This window comes from Meleagris gallopavo, chromosome 2, assembly GCF_905368555.1.
Source record: "Meleagris gallopavo chromosome 2, MGAL_WU_HG_1.1, whole genome shotgun sequence".
NCBI classification, from domain to species: Eukaryota; Metazoa; Chordata; class Aves; order Galliformes; family Phasianidae; genus Meleagris; species Meleagris gallopavo.
The window spans coordinates 26,132,418-26,158,336 of NC_139405.1; the positions used below are offsets into that span (position 1 = coordinate 26,132,418).

At 38.9% G+C, this 25,919-nt stretch overlaps 1 protein-coding gene across 2 annotated transcripts; it reads left to right on the plus strand.

The window, feature by feature from the left end:
- Positions 1 to 139: 139 nt before the first annotated feature.
- On the plus strand, positions 140 to 25,919 carry CRIPT (CXXC repeat containing interactor of PDZ3 domain). Of its 2 annotated transcripts, none has more exons than XM_085219389.1 (5): positions 140 to 230; positions 324 to 389; positions 1,096 to 1,150; positions 1,891 to 1,994; positions 25,837 to 25,919. In XM_085219389.1, exons 1-5 carry the CDS (start codon positions 215 to 217, stop codon positions 25,902 to 25,904), a joined length of 309 nt encoding a protein of 102 aa, XP_085075515.1. In that variant the 5' UTR covers positions 140 to 214; the 3' UTR covers positions 25,905 to 25,919. The 2 variants fall into 2 exon arrangements, with proteins under 2 accessions (XP_085075515.1, XP_003203951.1); XM_003203903.4 differs by lacking the exon at positions 25,837 to 25,919 and adding an exon at positions 3,779 to 4,510.

Here is a 25,919-nt window from a genome sequence, read left to right on the forward strand (position 1 = left end):
GCCGCCCACCTGCAACGCGGCGAGCGGCGCCAGCAAGGCGCTGAGAGCTCTCAGGGGGCCAAAAGGGCTTTTTTTTCGTGGCAGAATAACGACCCCAGCTCTACACAACGCGCAGAGCCCACCCGGCCCTTACACGGGACGCCGGCCGCCCGGCAACGGGATGGCGTCAGCTCCGGGGCGGGCCCGGAAGAGGAGGTTGTTGTGCTGAGCCGCCATGGTGTGCGAGAAGTGTGAGTGCGGTGGGCTCGGAGGGGTCCCCGGCATCGGGCCGGGGCTGAGGGCGGCGGGCAGCGCAGTTCTAATCGTTTCTATTCTTTCCGCAGGTGAAAGGAAGCTGGGCACGGTGATCACTCCCGATACGTGGAAGGATGGGGCGAGAAACACCACAGGTAACGTCGGTTGCACGGTGTTCACCGCGGGTCTAGCCGAGGTGCGCGGGCTGTCGCAGCCCCAGCCTCTGCGGTAGTTACCGGGTTGGCTCTTCGCTGTTGTAGTTTCCTTTGAGCTCAGTGAAGGTTTGTTTGCCTTGAGCTTTCTGGCGTTGAACTCGTCCACCTCACTGCAGCCTTCCAGTATTTAAAAGGGGATCATAAATAGGGGGGGAGAATCAACTTTTTACTTGAATAGATGGTGATAGGACAAGGGGGAATGGTTTTAAGCTCAAGGAGGGAAGATTTAGATTGGATGTCAGGGGGAAGTTCTTCACAGAACTTACTACTACTTACAGTAGTAAGGTGCTGGAACAGGCTGCTCAGAGAGGCTGTGATGCCCCTTCTCAACACCAGTTTGGATGGGGCCCTGGGCAGCCTGGTCTAGTACCAGATCTGGAGGTTGGTGGCCCTGCCTGAGGCAGGGGGTTGGAACTTGACGGTCCTTGGGGTCCCTTCCAACTCAAGCCATTCTATGAGTCTGTGTTTCTGTGATGATCTTTCCCCTCATATTGAAGGATGATACGCAGTGCCTACCCATGCTCTGTGCTGTGTGCTTCTCATCACTGAGCACACGTGCACACGTATGGCAGCTGGAAGCTGAGCTCTTTCCAGTGTGCTTCAAACTATAGAAATGTATTGCTTTGTGCTTGTATTCTTTTTATAGAAAGCGGTGGCCGAAAGCTGAACGAAAACAAGGCATTGACCTCAAAGAAAGCAAGGTTAGTATTTGACTCTGATTTCACCTTAAAAAAAAAAAAAGTTTATTTTCTGTAACTGAGACCTCACTTTCTCACAAAGCAGGGTAACTCCTCAAAACTTATCCAAAATACACCTTAATCATTTTTTTGGAGAGAGTTACAACATGTTATTCCTTGGTGAAAGTGTGTCTGTATGTATTTCATGGAGACTTTCTGTGGAATTACAGAGCCTAGGTAGCTGTATTGCTGCAGGCATCCCTAAAATTGATAGGAATTGGTGTTGGTGTTAGGAAAGGAGCTGAAAAGGTCATCTGTCCCTGTTTGTTGCAGAATATGTGACATTTAAAGGTCCTTTCCAACTCGAATGATTCTGTGATCTTTCATGCTTAGATCGCCTGTTCAATCTCTTGAGCATCTCCTTTATGTCTAAAGTATGTTCTGTTATCTTAAGCCAGGAGCAAGCCACTGCTGGAATGTATTTTGAGTTCAAAATAGGCTTGTATCTTAATAAAAATACATGGTTTTAGTTCAGCTTTTATTAATTTTATCTCTGTAATGCAAGAAATCTCTCGTAATGGAGAAAGTGAGAGTTTTTCTATAGAAATTCTATAGTCTGTTGGAGTTAACCTCTTTAAGTTCCTTTTCTTGATTATAGTTTTTGCTGTAGTTTCTGTCTGTGTTCTCTCACATAGCGCTTTTAGTATGAGGTGAAGGAAGTACTTTATTTCAGTGTGCATAAATAAAGTACTTCTTTTTTCCAGGTTTGATCCTTATGGAAAGAACAAATTTGCAATATGTAGAATTTGTAAGAGTTCTGTCCATCAGCCTGGGTCTCACTATTGTCAAGGATGTGCCTATAAAAAAGGTGAGTTTCACCGAGTACCATATTGCTCCACTTTGGTTTGAAATTAGAGACAAGTAGAACTCTTTGAGCTTGTTCTTTATTGCAAAGAGAAGGCTGTGATGAGATTCAGTCTTCAACTACTAATATGAAGTTGTAGAAAAGATGGAGTCGGAGAGTCATGACCCTCTGATTCCATCACAGTGCACAGTGATAGAGAAGAGTGTAGAAGTCTTTAATTTCATATACATAAATCAATTTTCACTATGAGGGTGGTCAAACATTGTAATAACAGCGACTCAGAACCCTTATGAAATCTCTACTGGAGAATATAAAACTTGTGAGTTTGAGAGGGTAAGCAAAAGGCCTCAAACTTGTAATCCATGGGGGGGAAAATAGAGCAACATGAACTCAGTTACTTCATTAATATTGAAGAATTCACTTAGCACGCAGACGTGGGGTGGACAAATTGTTAGATGTAGAGTCACAGCTAACTAGTAATGACTTTGGTTTATGGAATAATGTTAATTGTTCTGCAATTGCACACTGTGTCACTGAGTATGTGGTTTAGCAGTCTGCTAAAGGAGGGCTGCCTTTTCTAGTTGCTACATGCTCACTAGATGGCTGTCTGAATTCCATATGATAGAACCTTGTTATTTCTTAAATTTCTTGTCATTTTGGGTGGGCATCAAGATTTTATTTTTGTCTGCTTGTGCGTCCTTCCAGGTAGAAACCTCAAAAATATCAGAAGTTAAACTTCAAATACGTTAGATTCTGATTCTGAACATCAAAGATGCTCAGATTGCAGCATATTTCTAGAAGCAGCTGCAGTCTTGATGCTTCAACTGTTGCATGTCTCTGAAATCTAGATACCATCTAAAAAGTTTGTTACTCCTCACTTTAGATCTGGAGTGAACACTGCATGGGATGGATTTTGAAGTAAATAAAGCATGTTCCCCGCTGTTCTCTTTTCTAATGGACTCTTAGATGTGTGTCCAATCAAATGAAGCCTATATGAAGTCATGATTTGTAGAGAGGCAACAGAAATAGCTGTCAGTTAATATATTTTTTTGTTTGTTTGCTGATGAGCGATCTCTCAAAGCAAGATGCGTCCTACTGGACAGAATATTTGGCACCTTTCTGTTTTAGAAAAAGGGGGAAACACTGAGGAAACTCTCCCTTCTGTCCCTGCCGAACTTTTTGCTGCTCCAGTCTTCTGACTGGCCACTCTTTGTGTTTAGGTCAAAGTCCTTTGGGTCATTAGTTGTCTCTACTTCAACTCTCAGCTATTCTTGGTGTCCATTATAATTCTCTCTTGTACTCTGTAATTAGCTTAATTCTATGAAATTGTATTCTTATCAGCTTTCTCAATTGTCGGTTAATCTTTCATTTAGCAATCAGTTTCTTGGTGCCTGTATATCCTTAGCCTCGCTACTTTCTGTCCATCTCAGGCTACAGGAATTATAAAGTTTGGTAACATGCTATTTTTATCCGTGGGATCCTTTCCTGGCTGTCCTTCAGTAGTTCAGCAAATTAGAGGCTTCAGATGCTGCTGTGAATCATAATGCTCTCAGAGTTTATTTTTTAAGTGGAAGTATTACATGTATATTGCAAATATTAATTAGTGTTAAAAATCGTATTACTGCTTCTGAATGTGCAATATCTGGTGAGAAGGTGCACAGGTAGATTGTTAAAGATTTCTAATTGTCAGTTTCTTGAAAATTATCCTTACAAAAACATACTAACTATGTTTTTGACGAAAAGATAATGGTTGTTTAATAATTTACACACCTTTTGTGTGTTTGTAGGCATCTGCTCAATGTGTGGCAAGAAGGTCTTGGATACGAAGAACTACAAGCAAACTTCTGTCTAATTACATTGATCTTTCATGAACTTCTGACTTCTGCATCTTTGTACATTTACCTTTGTCCAATATTGTTGATGAATGTTACTTTCTGGAAGATAGTACACTTATTTGGAATGAGTTTAGGGGAGAAGACAGCCTGGTTGTTTCTGTAGAAATGAATACAACATTTGATTTTTGTTGTTCTGGCACTAATGTTAGTGTTTAAAGGTAATGGTTTGCAGCAGCTGATACAGCTCATAGTGATAGGTTGAAACTGTGTTACTATCGTATCAAATCCTTGAGATTAGCACTTATTGTTCTGTTGTCCTGTCTTGAATCTTCTGCTTGTCTGGTGGTAAAACCTAACGGATACATGAAATAAGAGCTTATATCACGTCTTTAAAGTACTATCATTAACTAGTTTCTGTGCTTATAGGTATTTATATTTTTGCTCATTCCTAAACTATTATGCACTTTAAAGTGCTGCTTTTCAGAGTTTAATTCCATTGTTCTGATCCAACAGTAGGGTTTGTTGAATTGCAAGCTGTTAAACTACTGAAATGCAGTGTATTGCTGCAAAAGTAAGAACTGGCAGAGTAAGATTGATTAGCTATTCCCCTGTCAAATCCTAAGCGGATTTTGCATACAGCATCTGGTGGCCCAAGGCAATAAAATAATGAGCATCAATTTCTCATGCCAGGTCTCAGTCTCCTTATTTCCTAAGTTAGTGTGGATTCTAAACGCTTGTTTTGAAAACTTGCTCTTGAATTCTGTGATGTATAATTGTTTATATAAATGTCAGATTGAAAGATCAAAACAGGCTGCCTTCCCTTTAGCACTGTTTGGAGATAAGACTGAAGGAAGCATCTGTGAACATGTGAGGCTGCATTTCTTTCATCCTTTTGTAAATTCTATGTAAGAAAGCAATTTCTCTTACAAAGAATAATAACTTGAATTCATGGTAGGATTTTAATTAGACCTTTTTGTTTATTCCTCTTACCATCTGTTCTTAGCAAATTCTTACGGTTTTGCAACTTATTTTCAACCATAATGGTGAAAATATCAACAGGAATTTCCCAGTGAGTAGATTTTCTAGTTTAAATTTCCTTTTGTTCTGTTATCTACTACGGAGACAGCTGCATGTGTGATAGAGACTGAATAGTTGCTGTTCTTTCTGTGTGTTAATGTGAAAAACTGAACAGAAAGTGCATAGAATAGCTTATGTACAGTAACACCAATTCTAATGTCAGTGTACGTCACTGTGGCACGTTCCTTGTACAGATGAAAAAATGTCTATAACGGACCTCATGCTTTGCAGCAAGTGTTTCTCAGTACAATTGTAAAAACATTCAACCATTTGACAAACAAATTATGAGGTAGCTGTGAAAACCAAGTAGTTAGTATTACGTATGGATCGTTGTCCTGTGTAACAACAATTCTATGATGCACAGGCCCTGGCAACCATGAAGAGGCTCAAATGAGACCAAGGGTAGTGCTCAGTGTATGTTCTAGAGAATATCTTTCCTGTCACGCTGGAAACAATCATTTGTGGTGAGGTGACTGAATTTGGTTACTGCCTGCTGGATTTATGTAAGGCAGTTTTGCTGAAGGGTCTCACTTGAAAGTATTTGTTTTCTGCCTCTTTTTTGTCCTCTACAGCTGTTGGGTATTTTCTATGCAATTGGTCAATCGCTTACTGCACTGGCAGTATTGCATTAAAGGTATGAGCACTATTAGAAGTGGAGGTTGTAAACCAATTAATGTGAAAGGATTAATTGGGGGAATGTAACTGGAACATCTGTGCAAGTCTTCTTGTGGTAGGAGTGGTATTTTAGAACAATTGCAAAAACTCCCACATTTATAGAAGGAAATCTAAAAATCACAGGTAAGATGGTTTGGGGATTTTTAAGATACTCTGTGAGTCGTTGGTAGGAGTTCCTGTTTTTTTTTCTTTTTTTTTAGAAGATGAAATGGATATGTGTATATATATATATATATATATATATATAAAATATATACACACATACATATTAACATACATATTACTTTTTTTTCTCCTCCCTTAGTTCAGTTAGACAATTTTCATCAACTTAACTTTCCAACTTAGCCTTCACCTTCAGCTTTTCAATCAGACTTATTAGAGGTGATTTCAAGTGAAAGATCCTCTGATATTCTGCAAACTCTTCATTCTTTGTATATTTGTTCTATAAGATTAGTTTTGCCATTCTGTATATAAAGCTTTTCTTGCCTTCCTAATGTTTTCCAGCATCTTTATTTCAAAAATATGACTGTAATTCTTGAATGCATTGTATCAGTTCAGGATTATTTCACGCTGTAAATACTGGTATTCAGTAAATGTGTACTTCATTTTGTAATGTGTAAATAATATGATTCTTTGTTGACAATTGGTTTATGAATGGAGCTTTTATGCCCTATTGCTGGGCAGCTGTTTTTGCTTGTTGGAGTGTATCTCAGGTGGAAAAAGGAGAGAGTTGTTTTTTTTTTTTTAAGTGGTTACAGATGGTGCCTGTTGTGGTTTGCACATGCTTGGGGTCTTTCAGACTTTTTTTACTCTCATGAGATGTTCAGTTCCTGGGGTGTGTGAAAGATGTTCTGATGTAAGCAGTCAGCTTTCAGAAATGCCCTTTTCTCCCAGAAGTCATTGTTTTGGAGACCTACTACTATAAGCTGCATCTCAGGCCCTGTTCTGCCTCTCTGCACTATGGTTTAAATTTGTATACCACTCCAGTATAATTGATTTGTCATATAAAAGCATTTTTTTATTATATTAGAAATGTCTCAGTAGCATGTGATGCCTTTCTTGCAACATTATGCCTTGAAAAGCAAAGGAAAATCTGTTATGGAAAGTTGCCACTTTTGTTTAATGTCTTGAGAAGAACAAATCAATGTTCCCAGATGATCAGACTGTCCTCTAGATCACAAGTTATGTAAGAGATTTGTGCTGCCAAATTGAGTTGGATTAGAATTTTCCTCAGTAGTGCTGAATTCCTACTGTCCTTGCTCTTTCTGCATGTTTGTTGGCTAGAGCTATTACTTACTATGTACAAACAACATTTTGATGCAGATTTCTGAGAGAAATGAAGGGAACAGCTATAAGAATGCTTCTGTGCGTGCAGCAGCCAAAAAAGATAAAAATTGAGCAGAAACCACTGAAGAGGTTTTTTTTTCTACCCTTGCATTCGTTCCATCCTTCCCATTTGTTCCTCTGATTGATTTACCCAATTCTTACTGCTGCATCAGCTAGAGAAAGGACAACCCAGGTTAGTCATTTGGAGATACAGTTCCAAGGCATAAAGACTATTTTAATTTTTACCTGGTTCTGTACTGGCTGGGCATTGCTCTGTATGGAGTACTTTAGGGCTGCCTTTGTATTGCCAGTAAACACAAGAGTTACGTGCAAAAAATAATAAACAATAGCTTGAATTAAACAGCTGCATGAAGTAACACAATGAACACAATGAACTGCATTACTATATTTTCCTAACAGAGCTGTACATTTCCCAGTCATGGAAACAACAGACCACAGTATGAGAAATTCATTATTCAGTGGAAGACAGTAAGCCAGGAGAAGGAGAAAACTCTACATCAAAAGACAGCAAACTGTCTCCAGATGACAAGAAAGCCAGTGTAAGATTTCTTAGAGTCAGGAAGTAAAAAAAGCCTTCATGATGGACGTGAAATGTACAGTGAGAACTTCTGTACCTCTAATTGTTCTGCTAATTGTTCAGATAGTGCTATTGAAACTAAGTAATGATAATGCTTCTGAATTTCTTTCAGTACAGCTTTTTAGTGCCACTGCTGTATGCAAACAGCATTTGGTTAATTGAAAGAGATTTGTTTATTGTTTATGTGAAGAAATTTTGTTTCCAGTGCCTTTGTGCCCACTGGTTGTTCAATAGATATTACTAGAACTATCTTCTCAGTGAGCAGTGGTTCATCATGGGATCATGGTTGTGTCTCTTGCTTCCACTGTCTTACCAGTTCACTGATCAGTTCACTGACTTAGGAAGGTTGCAAAGTGCAAAACTGTATACTGATAACAGGAAAACCGACCTGGAATATCATTAGAGAATGAACACCGTTGCCACACTGCAGCTGACGTTTGCTACTAAGCAGAAATATTTTTGTTATTCCCAACGGTAGAAATGGATGGACAATCTGATCAGGCATGAGGACAGCCCTTACAAAAAAGGGCCAAACGTTTCTGTTAGTGAGGATTATAAATGTGCCTCATTGTGAAAAGCAGTTGGCTTTATAGTAATTTTGTTCCTTCAAGACTTCTGCTTTTATAGAAGTTATCATCTGAACTTCATCAGAACCTGAATTTTCATTAACTTTTATGGATGGAAGCTGCAGTTCACGTAACAAAATTTGCATGAGGCATACACATGTTCATCATCTCTGTCCAACATCAGCAGAAGACTTGAATTCTCTGTTGAGAAGTAGTGCTCATTTCACCCACGTCAGGGCAACAAGAGCGGATGTGGTGGAGGGGCCTTGAAGAATTTGTTTGAAATCCTGCAAAACAAAAAAAAAAAAAAAAAAACTGAAGGAAAAAGCTGAGGGCAGTCTTCTCCATGTGGATATTGCTGATGAAGATTATTTTCTGACATAGTTCATCAAGACATTTCTGAAACTGAGTAAATAGCAAGTTCAGTTTTCAGGTGTCACGGAAGCGATGGTCAATCTACCCAATTAAGCAGGTATTTCCAGACTAGATTTCAAATGGTAGAAAAGCTCAAGAAACTACTTCTTCCTTCCTTAGCCTCTCTCTTTGCACTGAAAGATGCAGACTGAACTTGGCAATGTTAGCAATTCATTAAGGCTGTTTTTCAGAGCAAAGCATAAGTGCTTCCAGCAAATGCACTTACTATATGCCTGTCTGCCAGGTGGTATTGGGAAAACAAATGTTGAAAATTCTTTTTCTACATCATTGTAGTTTTATGATTAAATACAGCTGTTGCTTAACTGTTTCAGTTCATATGCAAGCATAGAGCTCATAGTTGCAATTTTCTATTGGTTAATGGGTCTCTTCACATGTAACTATAATGTGGTTACTAGGCCATTTTAAAGAAAATCACTCCTTAGTTTTCCGTTACTGCTTTTGCTGACATAAAGGTGAGAATTTTGTTTCTGTACATCCCAGATTGTCACAAACACTTACTGTTCTGATGTGTATGCTCCTGTTCACAAACACATCGGTGTCACCGGGCTGTGTGTGATAAAAGGCCTTCGTGGCTGCTGCGGAGCTGGCATCAAGCCAACAATTCTTGTTTTTTGTTCTTGTTTGGTTTGTTCATTTCCAGAAATACAGCAGCTGGGTGCCAGGGAAAAGGTTTTGAAAGGCTGTTATATTTAAACAATTTAATAAAAGTTTCAGATCCTTTTCCATATAAACCTGTATATGACAAAATCACGAGACTTGTTTGGAGATGAATCTATAGATTACCCAAGCTTAACTGTTGTGTACGAGCTGTGAAATGAAATTCTGTAACAACTGCTCTACCATCAAGTGCCATATGCTCTTGCTTTATTCCTGCCTTTGTACTGGTAATGAAAAGTCAATGCTTAATTGAGAGAGGGAATTGTAATACTAGCAACAGTAAAAGAGTGTGATGCACAAATGCACGCTTCTGTCCCTGAGCACTTGTTAAGCATTAATTTTCCCTTACAGTAGGAGGTCATTGTGCCTGTGTCTTTGTTGTGTGTGTTATTATATAATCTACCAAGTGTCCAGGGCAGAATATGATAAGAGTTTAACACAGGAGTTGATTAATTCAGAAACCAAATAAAGCATAGTTTTTGTATTTTTTTTTTCTGTGTGTTCAGTTTTCCATAAGACTGTATGTATTCACTTGCGTGCACGCAAGTTTTACCCTGCGAGTTTTACTTAATACTTTGAGCTATACAGTTCTTTATTTTGTATAAAGATTTTTTTCTTTATAACTGTTCAACTTTGAGTGCTGGTTAAATTTAGGCAGGGAATGTAGTATTTGTTAAACATTACATATATAAAACAATGTCAGTTTAACTTACTGTTATTTGGACACTTACAGGTTATGATATATTCTTCCAGTTCTACCAAAGTTTAAGGAATATCCAGGTTGTTGTAGGACATTTAATCAAAAAAATGAGTCAATAGGATTATGCTGCATTGAGGAGGACACAACTATATCTGAAAGTACAAAGTATCCCTAGGGACCTGTAGTGACTGAGGTGGAACAAGCAGGGTGTGGTGCAGTAGTCACGGTGTGGCACAGCAGTTTGCACCATGGATCACCTGGGAGGGCACACAGGTAGGGTGCTGTCACTATGTCACTTCCAGCAGTTTGGTCATGGCACCCACCCAGCAGAAAGCCGTGTCCCCTGTGGCCTCACTGGCCACAGCAGCTGACACAGCTAACCAGACCATTCCTGGGGGAATATGACCATCCAGGTCCCTTCCAGCTCAGGATATTCTATGATTGTATGTACTTCTGCTAATGACTTTTGGAAATGGGCAAGTAATTGTCTTACTCTTTTTCCAGTGCTGTATGACTTCCAAAGGACAGCTCGCCAGACTACCAAAGGGCTATTTGTGGTAGCAGTGTGGCATGTATTTTGCCATACCACTTTGGAAATTTTATCTTGCTCTCCAGTTCTGCCAAATAGAAAGAAGGGAGAACGGAGTAAAAATACACTGCATCAGTCCTGAGTCTTGTGGCTGTCCAGAAGATCAAATGTGGTTATTTGAGTGAAAATCTCATCTAAATGCTAGAGTACCTTTGGAGATCTGTATTTAAGTTTATCTTATGTGGTCTTTGTTAGTTGTTGCTTGAGATAGGTTGGTTTGTCTGATTTCTTAGGTGGGAATGAATAGATCATTCATACTCCAGGTAGGCATTGTGCGGTGAAGAGTGAGAAAACATCTTGTCTGTTCTTTGTTGTATAGCTATGAATTAAATACTTGCATCTGTCAGCGAGAGTTCTAGAAGACTGCAAGGTGATAACAAGAAGTGACACTTGATCAGTGTGAGGAACTCTTCCTTGGATTTTAGATCTTCGTGCAAAAATGGCACTTGTGCTCACCGTGCTGTTCATCAGCTCCAAGCAATGCCATACATATGTGTCTACAAAATGCTTTGTTAATTGTTCAGCCTTAGTTTACCATCACAAAATCACAGAATGACTGAGGTTGGAAGGGAGGTTTTCTGGTCCAACCTCCTGTTCAAGCAGGGCTACCTAGAGCAGGCTGCTCAGGAAATATTGTAAAATCTTTTTATGTCTCAACCAGAGTTCACTGGAGTATCATTTTTGTGAGTACAGCTCTGAAGTGAACTGCTATTTTCAATAATCAGTAGTTAAATAAGTGTCAGTTAATCAAGAAACTCCTATATCATCCACTGTGTTTTCTATAAGAATAGTTTTTATCTTATCTGTAGATCTTTTATCTCTAGAATGGAATAGGGAAAGCCTGACTGAAGACAAGTTCCCCTTTTTATCTTTAGAATTAGATACCTAGCAACCCTTAACGGGGAAGACTTTTATCCTTCTTAGGTCGCTTCTCAGACAGCTTGCTGCTTTTTGAGGATCTCCATCCCTCAACACCCAACAACACACAGGCTTTTGTGCAGGAGAACTGCAGTGCTCACATCAAGTACCATTGCACACGACTTAGCCTAACAAGGAGGCACTGGAGCACCAAAGTTTCTTGCAGAGTCAGCTGCAAATGACTTCACCAAGGTCATTGTATCAGTGTCGGTAGCAGAATCAGCTTCAGGGGCTGACTCAGATTGTCACCTGAACTCTCTCAGAAGGAAACAAGGGGAAAACACCAGGTCTGCACAGCTATTCATGATATTCACATCAAGCACTGTGATTAGATATTGGGAAGTATGTATAGTGATTTTACAACCTGGGGCAAACACATATTTCAGAGCCTCAGTAATTGTAAGAGCACTGGTTGGTAAGCTGCTCTTAAACTACAGGAAGAAAATTGGGATCTTATAAACCCATTACTACTGCCAGTACTTGTGAAGCAATGCTGAGATGGTTCTGCTGCACTGCAGGTGTGCTCCATATAAAAAAGGCGTTAGGAACAGCTGGTACTGTTACCAAAAGCCAGTGAACTACATGTCTCACATTATGCAATTCAGCTGTGCTTGAATCCATTTTCTTTTCCTCACTAGCCCAGTCTGCAGGTAAGCCAGCACCCATTTGTTTTAATTCATCTAGTTTATAAATGTAGTTATGGTCTTCTGAAGTCAGTATGTGTAAAACTCTGCTTTTTCTGTGAGACATCTGTCAACCAAAACAAAGAGATCATATTTTACCAATATAATCCATTTTCTATTGTGGTATCAGGCATGCTATCACAATTATAAAGCAGTCTCTAATATCTGTGAGTTGCAGTTCAGAGCACAGCAGAAATACAATAGGATCACTGACAAATTTATTTTTGTCTCTCTGTTGTGCAGAGCTGTAATTTGATTTTTTGTTTGTTTCGTTTTGCTTTCAGATATAGGTAGTTTGCTCATTATTAATTATTAAATTGTTCAACTGAAAAGAGTTCCTCACTAGCAGAAATCTTTTTTTTTTTTTTTTTTTTTTTTTTCCTTTCTGAAAAGACTGACTAGTCTGAAAGTTATAGGTATTCCTTGATTTGCTTACAAAACTAATCTGGCAAACATAGCAAGTGACCAGCAGGGCCATCAGCAGCTGCCAGTGAAATAAGCTTGGTGTTAGCTCTTAACTACACAGATCACAGACTCTACCCTTCACACAGTCCTTAGCTCTCTGCCAAGTCCCTCCCTGCTGAGAAGTTCGGGCAATAGGAAAATATTTGCAGCATGCTTATGAGGCTATTTCAGTTCAGGCTGAGGTGCCAACTCCTCAATTAAGCACCTTTCACATTGAACACCTTCCTGCCAATCTCAGCCTGTAGATGATGGCAAGTGTTCTTTCAAACAGTCTGATGGGGAAAATAGGGTTAGAAAAGGCAACACTTCTATGGTGTGAAAAACTATTGTTATGAAACAACTGCAGATAACTATATAAAGTATAACAACATCCTATTATGTAAGCTCTAATTTTCTACAAAAATATGTCTATATTTTGACATCACTGTCATTTTTGTTACTGGTATTAGCAAACTGCTGATTATTTGCACTGTTCCTGTTGTCTGTAAAAGACTCTTTCCTGCTGTGGGTAGAAGGCATTCACAGAACTTGGGATAGAGAAGAACCTTCATTTATGCACTTGGCAGCTGAGCTCTTCTGCAACTTAGGAGACACAGGAGAGCTATCTGCCAGATTTTCATTCCTCAAAGGAACCACAACACTACTGTAGTATCAACTCTTTTTATTTCTTTAGCTAGGAATTTAATCTCATTTTAATAAGTAATAAAACATTACTTTTAAATTCTGCATGTTTAGTGCTATAGTTGAACTCCAGTGTGCAGCTAAATGTCATTAGTCAGGAATAAAAAATAAATAAACACCAAGAAAATACCAGTTATGTTGAACGAGGGCTTGTCTAAATCAAAAAGTTTTCTTACTGATTAGGAAAAAAGAAGACAATGTAGAGACTACATTCTGCTGCAAATGAACACTAGATTACTAATCAATGAGAAGAAAACTTTTTGGGTGAAATAACGAAAATGTGGAAATGGAGAAGAAGATAAAATTAACTATTCAAATCAGGAATTTTCTTGCGTTGAAACTAAATCATAATTAAAGGTTCAAAGGATTAAATAAGTCATCTTTGAGACACGGCTTGTATAGGTCTACATTGAGGATCTACACAGTAGGATTTTTGTTAAAGCGGAAAGCAGGCAGTTATATTTTTGCACAGGGCAAATGATACAAACTGCCAGAGATTAACGTGGAGTAAGTGTTGGAGCTATAAAAAGGGAAAGGTTTAGGTAAGCAGCAAAAAGTGTGCAGGAAAAAAACGAAACGAATGTAGGGGGAGTCTCAGTTGTAGAAGGATTTCAAGATTAATCCAGTGAGCGTAAAACTTGGATTAAGTTTGTCTGACTTTGGATAGAGATACTACCTTTATGTAGAGCAGTGACTGTTCTGTATCCAACAGTAGATTATCTACAATTGCTCACTGATTTTGCTGTACCATTACATGTGGTATTATTGACTTTCATTTTACTCAAGTAATTAGCTGAAATTAGTCTCTGCAAGGATCCCTGCAAGGTTTGGAAAAAAGAAATGATAGTTATCCAGCTGCAAAGAAAAGTCACCAACTATAGACTCATCAGCCTAACTTTGTTTTGGAATAAAACACTGAAGAATCAATATATGTGAGTGCTGAGATAAGACACTGATAACAGTTCACCCACAAGCTCCCCAGAGTAATCTGTCATTAGATGAACCAGTCTAATTTTCTTGTTTAAGTGAATAACTAGCTTGGCAAGAAAGGAAGAAACAGTAGCATATATACAGAAAATAACCACCTTTGCAGCAATACAGAATGTGTGGGAGCAAAGTATCTTACAAAATACGTCTGAGACAACTAAATAGCATCATTCTAGGCTAATGGGCAGAGATGTCGTATTTTAAACAGGGGAAGTAATTGTTAGGCTCTATTTGATCCTTTTAAACACTCAGATGGAAAATTCTGATGGCAGATTTTAGAGAACGCAAAGCAAAGCTAGAGGAATGAGTTTGTTCACTTAAAAAAGAGAAGGTTACATGGAGATTTTAACTATTTTCCAATGCATGAATGGTTATTAGCAAAATGTAGTGCTCAGCTGGTCTTCATCCTTAAAATAGTTAAATAATTCATGTTATGCATATATGCTCCTTGCTGTGAATTAGGCTGATTGGTTATCATCATTCTACTATGTAAGGTGCTAAAATAATTTATATAGGCATGCTGTAAAATTGTCTTCATTGGAACTTTTCAAGAAAACGGACAAGTACCTTTGTGGTTAGTCTAAAGACCCTTTAGCTGACTTTCATACTTGTGAAGCCTGGAGGCTGAGCAAGAAAAAACCTTAGTGAGGAGGTGGAAGCTGCGCTGTGAGGCACATGTGACAGAAACCCAGTTGATACAAGAGTCTGCTTTAAGAACCGTAGACTGGCTGGTCAACTGGAGTGGAAGCCAGGCCTGTTTAGAAAGGTGGGATTTGTCTGAGCAAACATAAATATCCATGTCATAAGGATATATGCATGGGCGAGTCAGTCTAGGCTCCCTATACATTCACTAGACTACTGCATTCTTGCTTTCCCTTTTTCCCTTGTGGTGATTCATCATACACCAACTGAAAGTTAGATGCCAAGTTAATCTGATGTCTGAGTTAATCACCTTGTGTTCCCCATAGAATCAGAATTGTAGAATCATATGAGTTGGAAAGGGACCCTTAGAGGTTGTCTAGTCCAACTTCCCTGCACTGAACAGGGACACTTACAGCTACATCAGGTTTCTCAGAGCCCTGTGCAGTCTGACTTTAAATATCTTCAGGGACAGAGCATGCACCACCTCACTGGGCAGCCAGTTCCAGTGCTTCACCACCCTTATTATAAAAAAAACTTCTTCCTTATATCCAGTCTAAATCACACCTCTATTAGTTTGAAACCATTTTCCTGTGTCCTATCACAGCATATCCTTCCAAAGAATCTGTCCCCTTCTTTCTTACAGCCTCCCTTTAGATACTTAAAGACCACTCTTGGTCTCCCAGGAGTGTTCTCTTCTCTATGCTGAACAGCCTGTCCTTGTAGGGGAGGTGTTCCATCCCTTGGAGCATTTTTGTGGCCCTCCTCTGGACACACTCCAACAGATCCATGTATCTTTCCCCTGACCATCAGTGGAGAGAGAAAATCTATTTCCAGGCTGTGATTCATCTCACATTAGACGTGCATGTGATGTTTTTTCCCCTGTAATGGCTCCTGCAGGCTGGTAGGACGTGACATAAGTGGCCCTCTCTAACTGCCTCATAAGATGATTTTGTAATTACCCCATGGTTGAAGTGCAGGCACCTAGTACAGGCTTAAATGAGGATCTCAGGGGAGTCTTCATACTGAACTTTTAAACTCTCTGTGAATTTTCCTCACATCCCCTTCTCATTCCCTATTTGGCCTGAGAAATTAAAAACAGGTGCCTTTTGGAAGGGACAGGGAGAGATGTACAGAAAATGAAAGCATGTAACGGATGGATATTTAGATAGTAATGCTCCACTTGGTGCATGTTTCTGTTGTCAGCTAGCCAATGAAATCAGCTGGCAGGGAATGAAATGAAATCAGGCTCTGGGAATGGATTTCTAATATGTTGTCTGTTACCTCTTCTGAACTTTGAAGCCAAACATATTAATGAATATCGCTTAATCACAAAACAGGCCAGGTACCATAAGCAGTAGTTCCTTTTACTATTAATATTGTATCCATGCCTACTTAGCAAAGATGAGATAAAATATTTTAGCCTGACTTGCAAACTTAAATGTTAATCAGTGTGATAAAGCATAAGAAGTAATGTGCAATAAGTTCCTAAAAATTTTATCTGTGACCTCCTGATTTGGTGGGACAGTTTGCATGCCCATTGAGGATCAGAGTGCACTGCAACTGCCCAGGCAGCACCACAGATTCATTCCTGTGAAAACAGCGAGCAGTTTTGTGAAGCATAGCAAAAGAGTATCAGACATCCAGGTATATAGAGCTAATAAAGTATTTAGACATTTTTATGAGCAGTATACTATGAAAATGCTCTTCCAGTAATTTCTGTTGAAGAAATTTGGACACAGCAAATGAGCAATAGATCACATACAGAATGATGTGAGGAGATAAGTAATCACATCTATACCTGTTACAGAGCTTTGGAATTTCAAATAGCTATTCATATATGCAGAAACATTCACATAGAGAAATGTTTGTTGAAACTACATTGTATTTTATATCTGACACAGGTTTCCTTCTAGAAAAAAATATCTTGACTCCTTCGTACGCATTTTTTTCGCAAAATCATCTCATATCTGCTGCAAGATATTTATGCAAGAATCAAGGCAGACTGTGATGGTTTTGTTTAAACAGAATTTCTCAATCATTTCTCAATTTTTATGTTATTTCATGATAAAATTAATTTTGCTAACATTCTATAAGTCTTTCCCCCTTTTAAAATTTGAGACTTTTTTTTTTTTGGACAGCCTCTGGCATGATGGGAGTACTGATTCTGCCGAGTCTTTGGAAATGTTGTGGCACAGAGCATAAATTATCCAGCACAAAGGCATGAGACAAAGGCATTAGCAAGACCCAAGAGTTCAAAGTGAAGCAGATCTCCAAAGTATGAAGCTGATTTAAAAATCATAACATTTCATCACAAGTCATTTTGGGGGCAGGGACTTGGCCTTCTTATTTTTGAGGTCTTAGGTTTTTCCACCTTGCTCTGTAGCGTTCAGAGCAGTTAACTGACATTTTACCTTTTGTTCATTGTCCCTTTTTAAGATGAAAGCTGATAGTTCCATAGATCTCTGGGAATTGAAGCCAACAAATTGCATGTCAGGAAATTCATGCAACTGTGAACAGCACTGAGATCCTACCTTCTCTTCAACTTAATAAAAACCCAGAAAGGGCAAAACCATCTGTTTTTCATATTAGATTTTCACTTCTTGGAATAAATCCTGGAATAAACGTAACTGTGATATTCAGCTCCAGCTCAGTTTCCACTGCTGAAATGAAACAGTTTCTGCTCATTTAAATGAGAGCTGGAGCAGAAAACTTCTTGAGCAGTACTCTTTCTCACATCTCTCTATTCAGAAAACAGTTCAGGACTCTGTGACAGTTTGCTAACTCATTTTAAATGTGAAGAACATAATGGGAAAAATAATTTTAATGCCACAACTAAACAGACAAACATGCCTTAATTTAACTTCCTTTCAGGTCAATAGAAACTTTCCATTAACTTTGCTGGGCATTGAACCAAGTCAGATAAATCAAGCTGAAAAACAGAATGGAATTTAAATAAAACTGACAGCCTAGAGTGAGATCCCGGGTAATAAGCTTAATGTATTGCCAACCCCAAATTCAGAAGGCATGTGTGAGGCATTCGAAAACAATCTAGGCAGAGTGCGTCAAAGTGTGTGGAGAAATCTTCTGTTGTTGAAAGCATAAGTGGGTAGATTTTAAATATAGCAGCAAGCCAAACCTAGATTAAATCATCAAGCATATTTTTAGGCTGTTTAATGTGTAAAAAGTACTAGATATCACTTCTGACCAGGTTATTGTTGCAAGAAATAATTCTCCATGAGTCCCATGGAAGTAATATCTGCAAATCTGTTGGCAGTCTGTAGCACATTCAATCAAAAATGACTCGAAGCAGAACTGCTGTAATGTTAGCAATAACTGCATTGAATCAGAGTCTGTGAATACTCTACATAAATGACATTTATTAAGACTGGCTTCCGTTAATGACACCGCATAGGGCTGCATTTGGCAAGCAGTAAAGATAAAGTGTAGTAGTTGTACTTTGGCAGTGTATCCCCTTTATCCCAGTGTCACTTGGATATGTTATTCACAGCTTTCCTTATTTCAAACTGACATGCTTTTGTGTTTCGTATGTCCTTACTTTTGAAAAATCAATTGTGGAGATTTTTCTAATGCTGTGTGGTTCCAGAGCAGGTGAGATCTAGGTAACACAAAATTGTTAATCCCAGTCCTTGCCTCCAACACATCTCTCATTCCATCCAGAGTACCCTGCATCCAAGACTTTTTCAAAAGCCTGATGGCCAAACGTGCCTCACATTTTCTTCAAGTTTCTTTTCCTCTCTATTGCTTCTGATATGTTCCCTTACCCTTTGATTGCAATGTTCTCCCCTGAGGCTTAGTCATCTGCTTACCTCCTTTGCTGCTTACCTCCTCTGCACCCATTTTGGTTTTGGGATTGTTCTTCATGAGTCTTCTATTCAAGCCCATCTCTGGTTACCTTCCTTATGGCCTTTACATCCTTGTTCATGATACCACTACTCACTTGTGTAGATTCAGCTGCAATCTTACTTCTTAACCAGAGATCTCTTCCAGCCACCACAGGAGCAGACATGTTTCACAAAGGATGGAAATGGCAACATCAATTCTTTGAGGTCCCTTATAAAAGTAATGAATAATGTTTCAATAGCAAACAAATGGATTTTCAACCTCTAAACAAATGGAGTGCTTCAAGCAAGTCTAAAAGCTAATATGTTGCCATAAATGCCACCACTGCTAGCATGCCAGAAGAGGAATAGGTGAAACTCAGGGCTCAAAAAGATGCTCGTATCTCTCCAAGGGATATACATGGAACTTTGATGAGTCCTTGATCATGAATAAGTTACCACGGCATAGAAAATATGGTAGCAGTACAGAAGCAGCACTTTAACCATGTGGCAACTATCAGGTTTGGTGGTGACTCAGTCTTTTTAGATGTTTGAAGCACTTCTGCACAGCTCTAGTTAAATGTGCTATATAGCAATATTTAGGCTTCTGTTGGGCTCACTGCCTTTGAGAGTCTGCTGAGTGAAGAGAGCCTCACTACAGCTGCCCTTGCTGCTCCTTCCAGTGTTGCCTGTGCACAGCTCATCAAAGCTGGAACTGGGCTGGAGTTGTGCAGCCAGCAGACCTGTGCTGATGAGCAGCACCCAAGGGAACAAGGGAACGCACCAGAGACTTTTGTGTGCCTTTCCACAGTCCTCAGTGTAGAGGCACAGTTGAATGTGCTGGCCTTTTGATCTCTTGCAGCACCAAAGACTTCACAAGTCACAAGTTCCTCTTTGCTGTTAGTTCTGTTGGTACAATCTTGTGTTTGATTTAAATCAGAGGAATTTCACAACACAGCAAGGATCTCTCGCTATGACTGGGCTTTCTCTCTCCACTTGCAGCTCTCTCTTTTTAATCATTAGTTTTCAGCTAAAAGTACTCATCTGCTGTCAGCCTTTGTGCCATGGCAGGATCAGAATGCCTTTTTTGTATAACGCCTTGGCTGGCTCAAGTCTCCTCATGGATTTTGAATCTGTTTTTTCTCACATTTCACTTCCTTCAAAGCTTTGGTTTGGACGAGGCTATTAGTGCTATTCCATCACTGTTCTCTGCAAATTGCAGTTGGTATTGCAAATGTTTATTTGGATCTACAGGAGTTAATGAAGGTTTTGCAGTGACTCATGAGAGCTCAGGCTGTGATTCATCCAACCTCTACTGAAAATTCTTTCCAGAGCCAGGTCTCCCAGACTGAGACACGCTGTCCTAAGCTCTCACGTGTTCTATTTCTTGCCTTGAAATTCTCTCAGCAGAATCATTGAGCATTTTAGCTTGAATGGCTTTCAAAGTAATAAGATACAAAATTACCTTTTGTCTTATTGTAGATCTTCATGCATTATTGCCATCATTTCAGCGTATTTCTACTTATTTCTTCCTGCAATTTATCCTTCAGATTACTATTCCTCATTCTGTCTTGCCTAGCAATGTCTTACACTTAGAATGTAAAGTTCTCCTATGACTCATATTCCAGGCAAAATGCCATTCATTCTAATAGAGTGAAACCAAGTATATATTCCCCACATTAATTTATCCAAATCTGTTTTTTGTTCAGATCATTTTCTGCACTTTCAGATATATCTTATTTGTTCCTGACCTCTTCTGGAGCTCTCAGCGCATTTCAAAGTTTAATAGATTAGACACCACAGCTCCACTATGAAACAGGTAAGTACTAAGAGGTTTTTTTCCAAGTGACAAAGTCAGACATAGCTTATAAAATTCATTAATGGTCATAAACTGGTAAATGAGCTGTGATCTGAATCAATTTCTTACTCTGAGCTTAATTCCTACTTACTTCTACTTAATCACCCTTCTTAGGTCAGCATGTATATAAAGCTCATGTTATTAAAGCTGAAATGTATGGCATGATTATAAATTTGGTTTTAATTGGGAAAAAGGAAGAAGCAGTTGGGAAATGCAGTTCTGGCACCCAGGGCCATTTTACTGCTCCATATTAGTTCTGTCTAGCAGACTGAAAATTATGATGCGTTTTTCCTTTGTCTTAGGAAGCTGATTGCCAAGTCTAGAAGAGCATCCTCTTTACGGGATGCTCAAGCAGCCGTCAGCTCATCACTTTTCAGTCTGAACTTTGAGCTGTGAGCAGTAGCTGCTTATCTCAGTCAGCCCTGACAGCTTTTTGAGATTTAGGATGAATGTATTTCTGATCTTAAATTGGGAGTGATATGATTGTCATCATTATATGCTCTCCAGGCTTATCAGTGCTGTTATTTTTCATTTTCTCTTGTTTCCAGTTAAGAAGGGTTAAACTATAGGGTTACCTGTAAATAAAACTGCCTGTTTGATGGTTGTTTTTTTTTTTTCTTGGGGGGGGATATCTTTCTTACTGAGCACTGCAGCACTATTGTTTAATTTGAAGATTCCTGCTTTTGGGCTTGAATTGATGCTGTGTAGGTGGTTTTGTAAGGAAAATGAAGACGGCCTTGTGAATCTAATCAGTTTTTGGCTAAGAAATGAGACTGTCTATAAAGGAATGCTTAAGGCAAGACTGCTCAATGTCTAGGCATCAAGATGCATTTAGCCAACAAAGGGAGTTCTACACTCCAACTTGTGCTCATTCTCAGATGGAATGAATTATGAATTGTAGTCGACAGCACTTGCATATATACTTGGGTCTTCCCTGGATGTCTGGTGCCATCATTGCACAACGTTAGTTACATGAACCACACACACAGCTGTTGGAAATGAGGACACATGAAGTCTGAGATTTCAGCTTGGATTCTGATGTTTTCTTCTCAGTATGTTTGTCTACCCTGTGCACCTTCCCACTAAAGCTCCAGTACATGAGTTTACTGAGGTAGCATAGTTCTAGTAAATGCAGGATACAGAAACGATGGAGACACAGTGCATTGTGTTTGCCCATTCTCCTTTAAGATGAGCTACATCACATCATTTCTGTAAACTGTGGACTGGGCCTTGCTCTTTGTGAATGTGCTTTAGAGGTATCTGTAAGAGATATCTGTAGTCTTGCAGAAGACCAATCTTCTAAAAATAAATTGATTTACTTACATATATACTGCTCCCACAAAAGGCACCGAGACACAGCACTGTGCAGACATCCATAAAACAGACTCTCTGTCCAGCTACAGTGACACGTAGCTGTTCCTTCTGATAACCCTTCTGATAACGTGGATGGGATCCAGCACATGTATTGACAAATAACTCCATGAACTGAGTGAGCCCTTCTGCAGAAACCCAGAGAAAGGCAATTGCACCCTCTTGCATATCCTTGGCAGGCATAAATTCCTCTTTCCATAGAAATCTAACAGTGTACAGACATATACATATTGGGAAAGGAAAAGAGCATCAGTAATTTGAAGCAAAAGTGTATCAGAATAGAAATGCTAATGAGGTGTCATGTATTCCTTCACTCTGCCCTTTTCTGCCAGTAACTTAATAGCAGACTTCCTGCAAACTATCGATGTGATTATCTCACAGACAGGAGTTTCTTAGTAAGTCCTTCAGGAAGGTGTGACACCTATATTCCCAAATACTGCTCTAAAGCAGTACGTGGTAGACATTATGCATTTCTAATTTAAAACTATTATAAATCTGTTTCTCATTCACTAGTTAAAGAATTTGTTCATACATACTGAGATCAGTAAGACTGACAGATAAGATAAGCAAAAATAACATTTTTTACTCAAGGAAGTACTAACTGGGAAACAGAAGATTTTTTGAGTCTGTTATTAAGTAAATTTGCATCATTTTAGTTGTTTTTTTTTTTTTAACGTCATAAAATAGATCAACTATATAGTATTTTTATATATCTAGCAGGAATATCCAATTTTTGAATCAGAAACACCCTTTTGAAGAGAAGACACCTAAAGGAAACACCCTTTTGGAAAGTTTGGCTTCATACGCTAGAACTTAAACCAATTTGTAAGTGTTTGAACCCAGGCTAAGACCACAGGTAGCAGTCTCACTATTCGCATCCACAAGACTCTTAGAAATTCCTTTGAATTGAACACTGTCAGAAAAAAGGTTTTGGACTAAATGAATCTGGATCTGCCTATGCAGGTAATATCCCTGTACTGAAACTTTGCTTCTGAATTGCTGATCTCTTTACCTTCTCCAGCACCAAATTTCTTGTGAGCTTACATGAGTTGCTGTCATCTTGCATAGAATTTTTCCTATCATTTCCAAGACAACAAGACATTTTAATAGCAGACTTAAAACTAATTCACTGAATAGACAAACAACCAATTACACTAAAATTGCCGTTAAATTAAACATTTTTTGCTTCTTCAGTCTGCTTTTTGTTACGTGTGGACCCTTGGCACCACCTAGTGTTTGAAAACGTATATCAACATTAGACTACTGAGCTCAAAAAGAGGTTTCAGCTGCAAAAAAAGAACAAAACAAAACAGGAAAAAAAAAAACAAAAAAAACCCACAAACCCAAAACCACCAACACTGGTGCGGGGAACAATCATCTAATTAATTCCATGCAATTAAATTTTTCCAGTTACAGAATACAAATATACAGGAGCTGGATATGCAAAAGCCTGTGCATGCTTCTGATTTAGGACTAGAAGGGATGGCCTCAAGTTGTGCCGAGGTGGTTCAGGTTGGATATTAGGAAAAATTTATTTTCCGAAAGAGTGTTGAGTCTCAGCTCCTCGGTCTGTTTAGATATTGTACTAAGAGACATGATTTAGTGGAGAAATATTGGTGGTAGGTGGACAACTGGATTAGATAATCTTGGAGGTCTTTTCCAACTGTGGTGATTCTATGTGATTCTGTGATTCTATGCCTTTCAGTCCCTTGTCTGTCTGATGATATTGCACTGGAACTATTATATCAATTCAGATATGCTCTTCTTCAGAAATGTACCAACAGAGATTTTCTGTCAATATTTTGTATTTCATGAATATAGCTTGCTACAAGGACTTTATTTTAATAAAATCAGTGAAAGGTTTGTAGTTTTAGCATAGAGTCCTATGGCTTCTAAAAAAGCTGAGGCAGCATAATCTCTGACTTCTGATATTTTGAGACCAGGACTTGCAGCAGCTGACTGAAAAGATCTGCGTGAAGTGCAGTATGGTTAACCAAGTGTGAAAGGGAAATAATGCTGTGAGAGCAAATTACACTTCCTTCTACGTGCTGTAAGAAATGTAGTCAGGGGAAAAAAAATTATACCCCATTGTCAGTTTATGCCAGGCCAAATGAAAGCCAGGGAGAGGTAATATCATTTTTAACTAATAGCTTTTCTTGTTCTTGTGAGTCTATGAATGTGACCCAGCTGCTGGTTGTTGATGTATTGCCAGGAATGGCTGGGAAAAGACAGTCTGCCATAGTTAACTAGAGATAGAAGCAGAGGATGTGTGGCAGACAGAGAACAGAGAGGATATTCAGCATTTAAATTAAACTTTGTGGATGCTCATACATATATTGAGTTTGGCTATGCACAAAACAGATTATAAGTGCCTTCTTAGAAAAGCAATCAGCTGGATTAGAGAGCCTGAGCCACCATTAAGGAAGTAATTGTGATTGCCTTTCTATGGCTGTCAGAGAATTAGACATCTGGTTGGTTTTTACACTTTGCTAGTCAATGGAGAGACAGTGCTTTCAGAAGGTGATTCACTCCATGTATCTAAGACTTTTATTTTGGAGTGGAATGAATCTAGAATTTGTGAGGTAGTTCTTCCACTCCTGGATTGTAGAGGAAGCCTGAAAGGCAAGCTTAGAGGTTATGCTAGATTGAGAACAGTTAGATGGGATGAGACCTGTTCTAAGTTGGAGGCAGAAGTGAAGTGAGAAGAAGACATCTAAAGGAAAACATACATTTAGTGGCTTTTGCTGTTTTTTATTCATCATGCTTAGGGTTAAGGTCATAGGCATGACAGTTTTCAGACCGGTGTCTCTAAGTGGATAAAATGATGTGCATATGTTTGTTACCTCTGTTCCTCACTTCTCTCTGCCCATGGGCTCCATTTACATTTGTTTCAGCACATTTTCTGTAATATTAAGTAGTCTGATAAGTGCAAGAATTTACCTATAAAACAGGTGGCAGGATCAAGACTTCCTCTGGGGACTGATGTCTCCCTGCTTTTAGTGCAGATTTTTAAAGCTGTGTCCAGTCTGGTTGTGGCTGGCAAATACAGGCCCTGAGGCTCTCTTTCTTCACAACTGTCACAGCACAACTTGATCTACCCTTGTCTGCCCTTCAGAGTGAGCTCAAAATTTTCGTGCAGTCTTTTCTGTAGAAGAAAACCTGGGATTACATGGATCATAAGCTGAATATGAGTCAGTTCTGTGACAGGACTGCAAAACAGATAGATGATGTTCTGTGAAACGTTAATAATAGGGCCACACTTAAGCCAAAGGAGGTCATTTTTCTGGTCTGTTTGGTGTTGGATTTTTTTTCTGCTGGTAGAATAGAGAGCCCTGTTTTGCATCCCTTTCAAAAAGGATGGAAAAACTAGAAAGTGGAGAGAAAAGCAGTAGAAATGTCAGAAAACTTGCACTCTGAGAAAGAAAAGAAGGAAGCTGGGCTAAAAAAAAAAAGGGGAAAAGAAAAGAGGAAACTGAAGAAGAAATATAGCAAACTGCTAAGAATATTTTCAGTTGTTAGGAAGTTGATTCAACTTGTCTGTGCCCAGTGCAGGTAAGAAATTAAGAACAAATTATCTGAATTTGTAATGAGAGATTTAGATTAGCCATTAGAAAAAATTCTAGTTAGAAGAATTAGATGTGAAATATTGTGAGAGGATGCTGCCTGTGGTAATAGTGCAATCGCTTTCATTGGAAGCTGTTATGAAATAAGCATCTGTCAGGAACAGCTTGATATACTTCATTCTGTGTCAGTACTAGGAAGTGGACTGAAGGATACCTGGAAATGCCTTCCAGCTATAGATCTCTAAGCCTCATTAATGCTGTCAAATTTCAGGAAAAACTGTATCTACTTTACACAGGCAAAGTGACAGATATGTGACCTTTCCCATCAGTTTAGCAATATACCTACCTCTTTTTTTTTTATTTTATATTTTTATTCCTAGAACTTGCATTCCTTGGCTGCCTCTGGATGTGCAAATGCTGGTGGAGGCTGGAACCCCCCTGTGCCTGACTAGCAGCCAGCGAA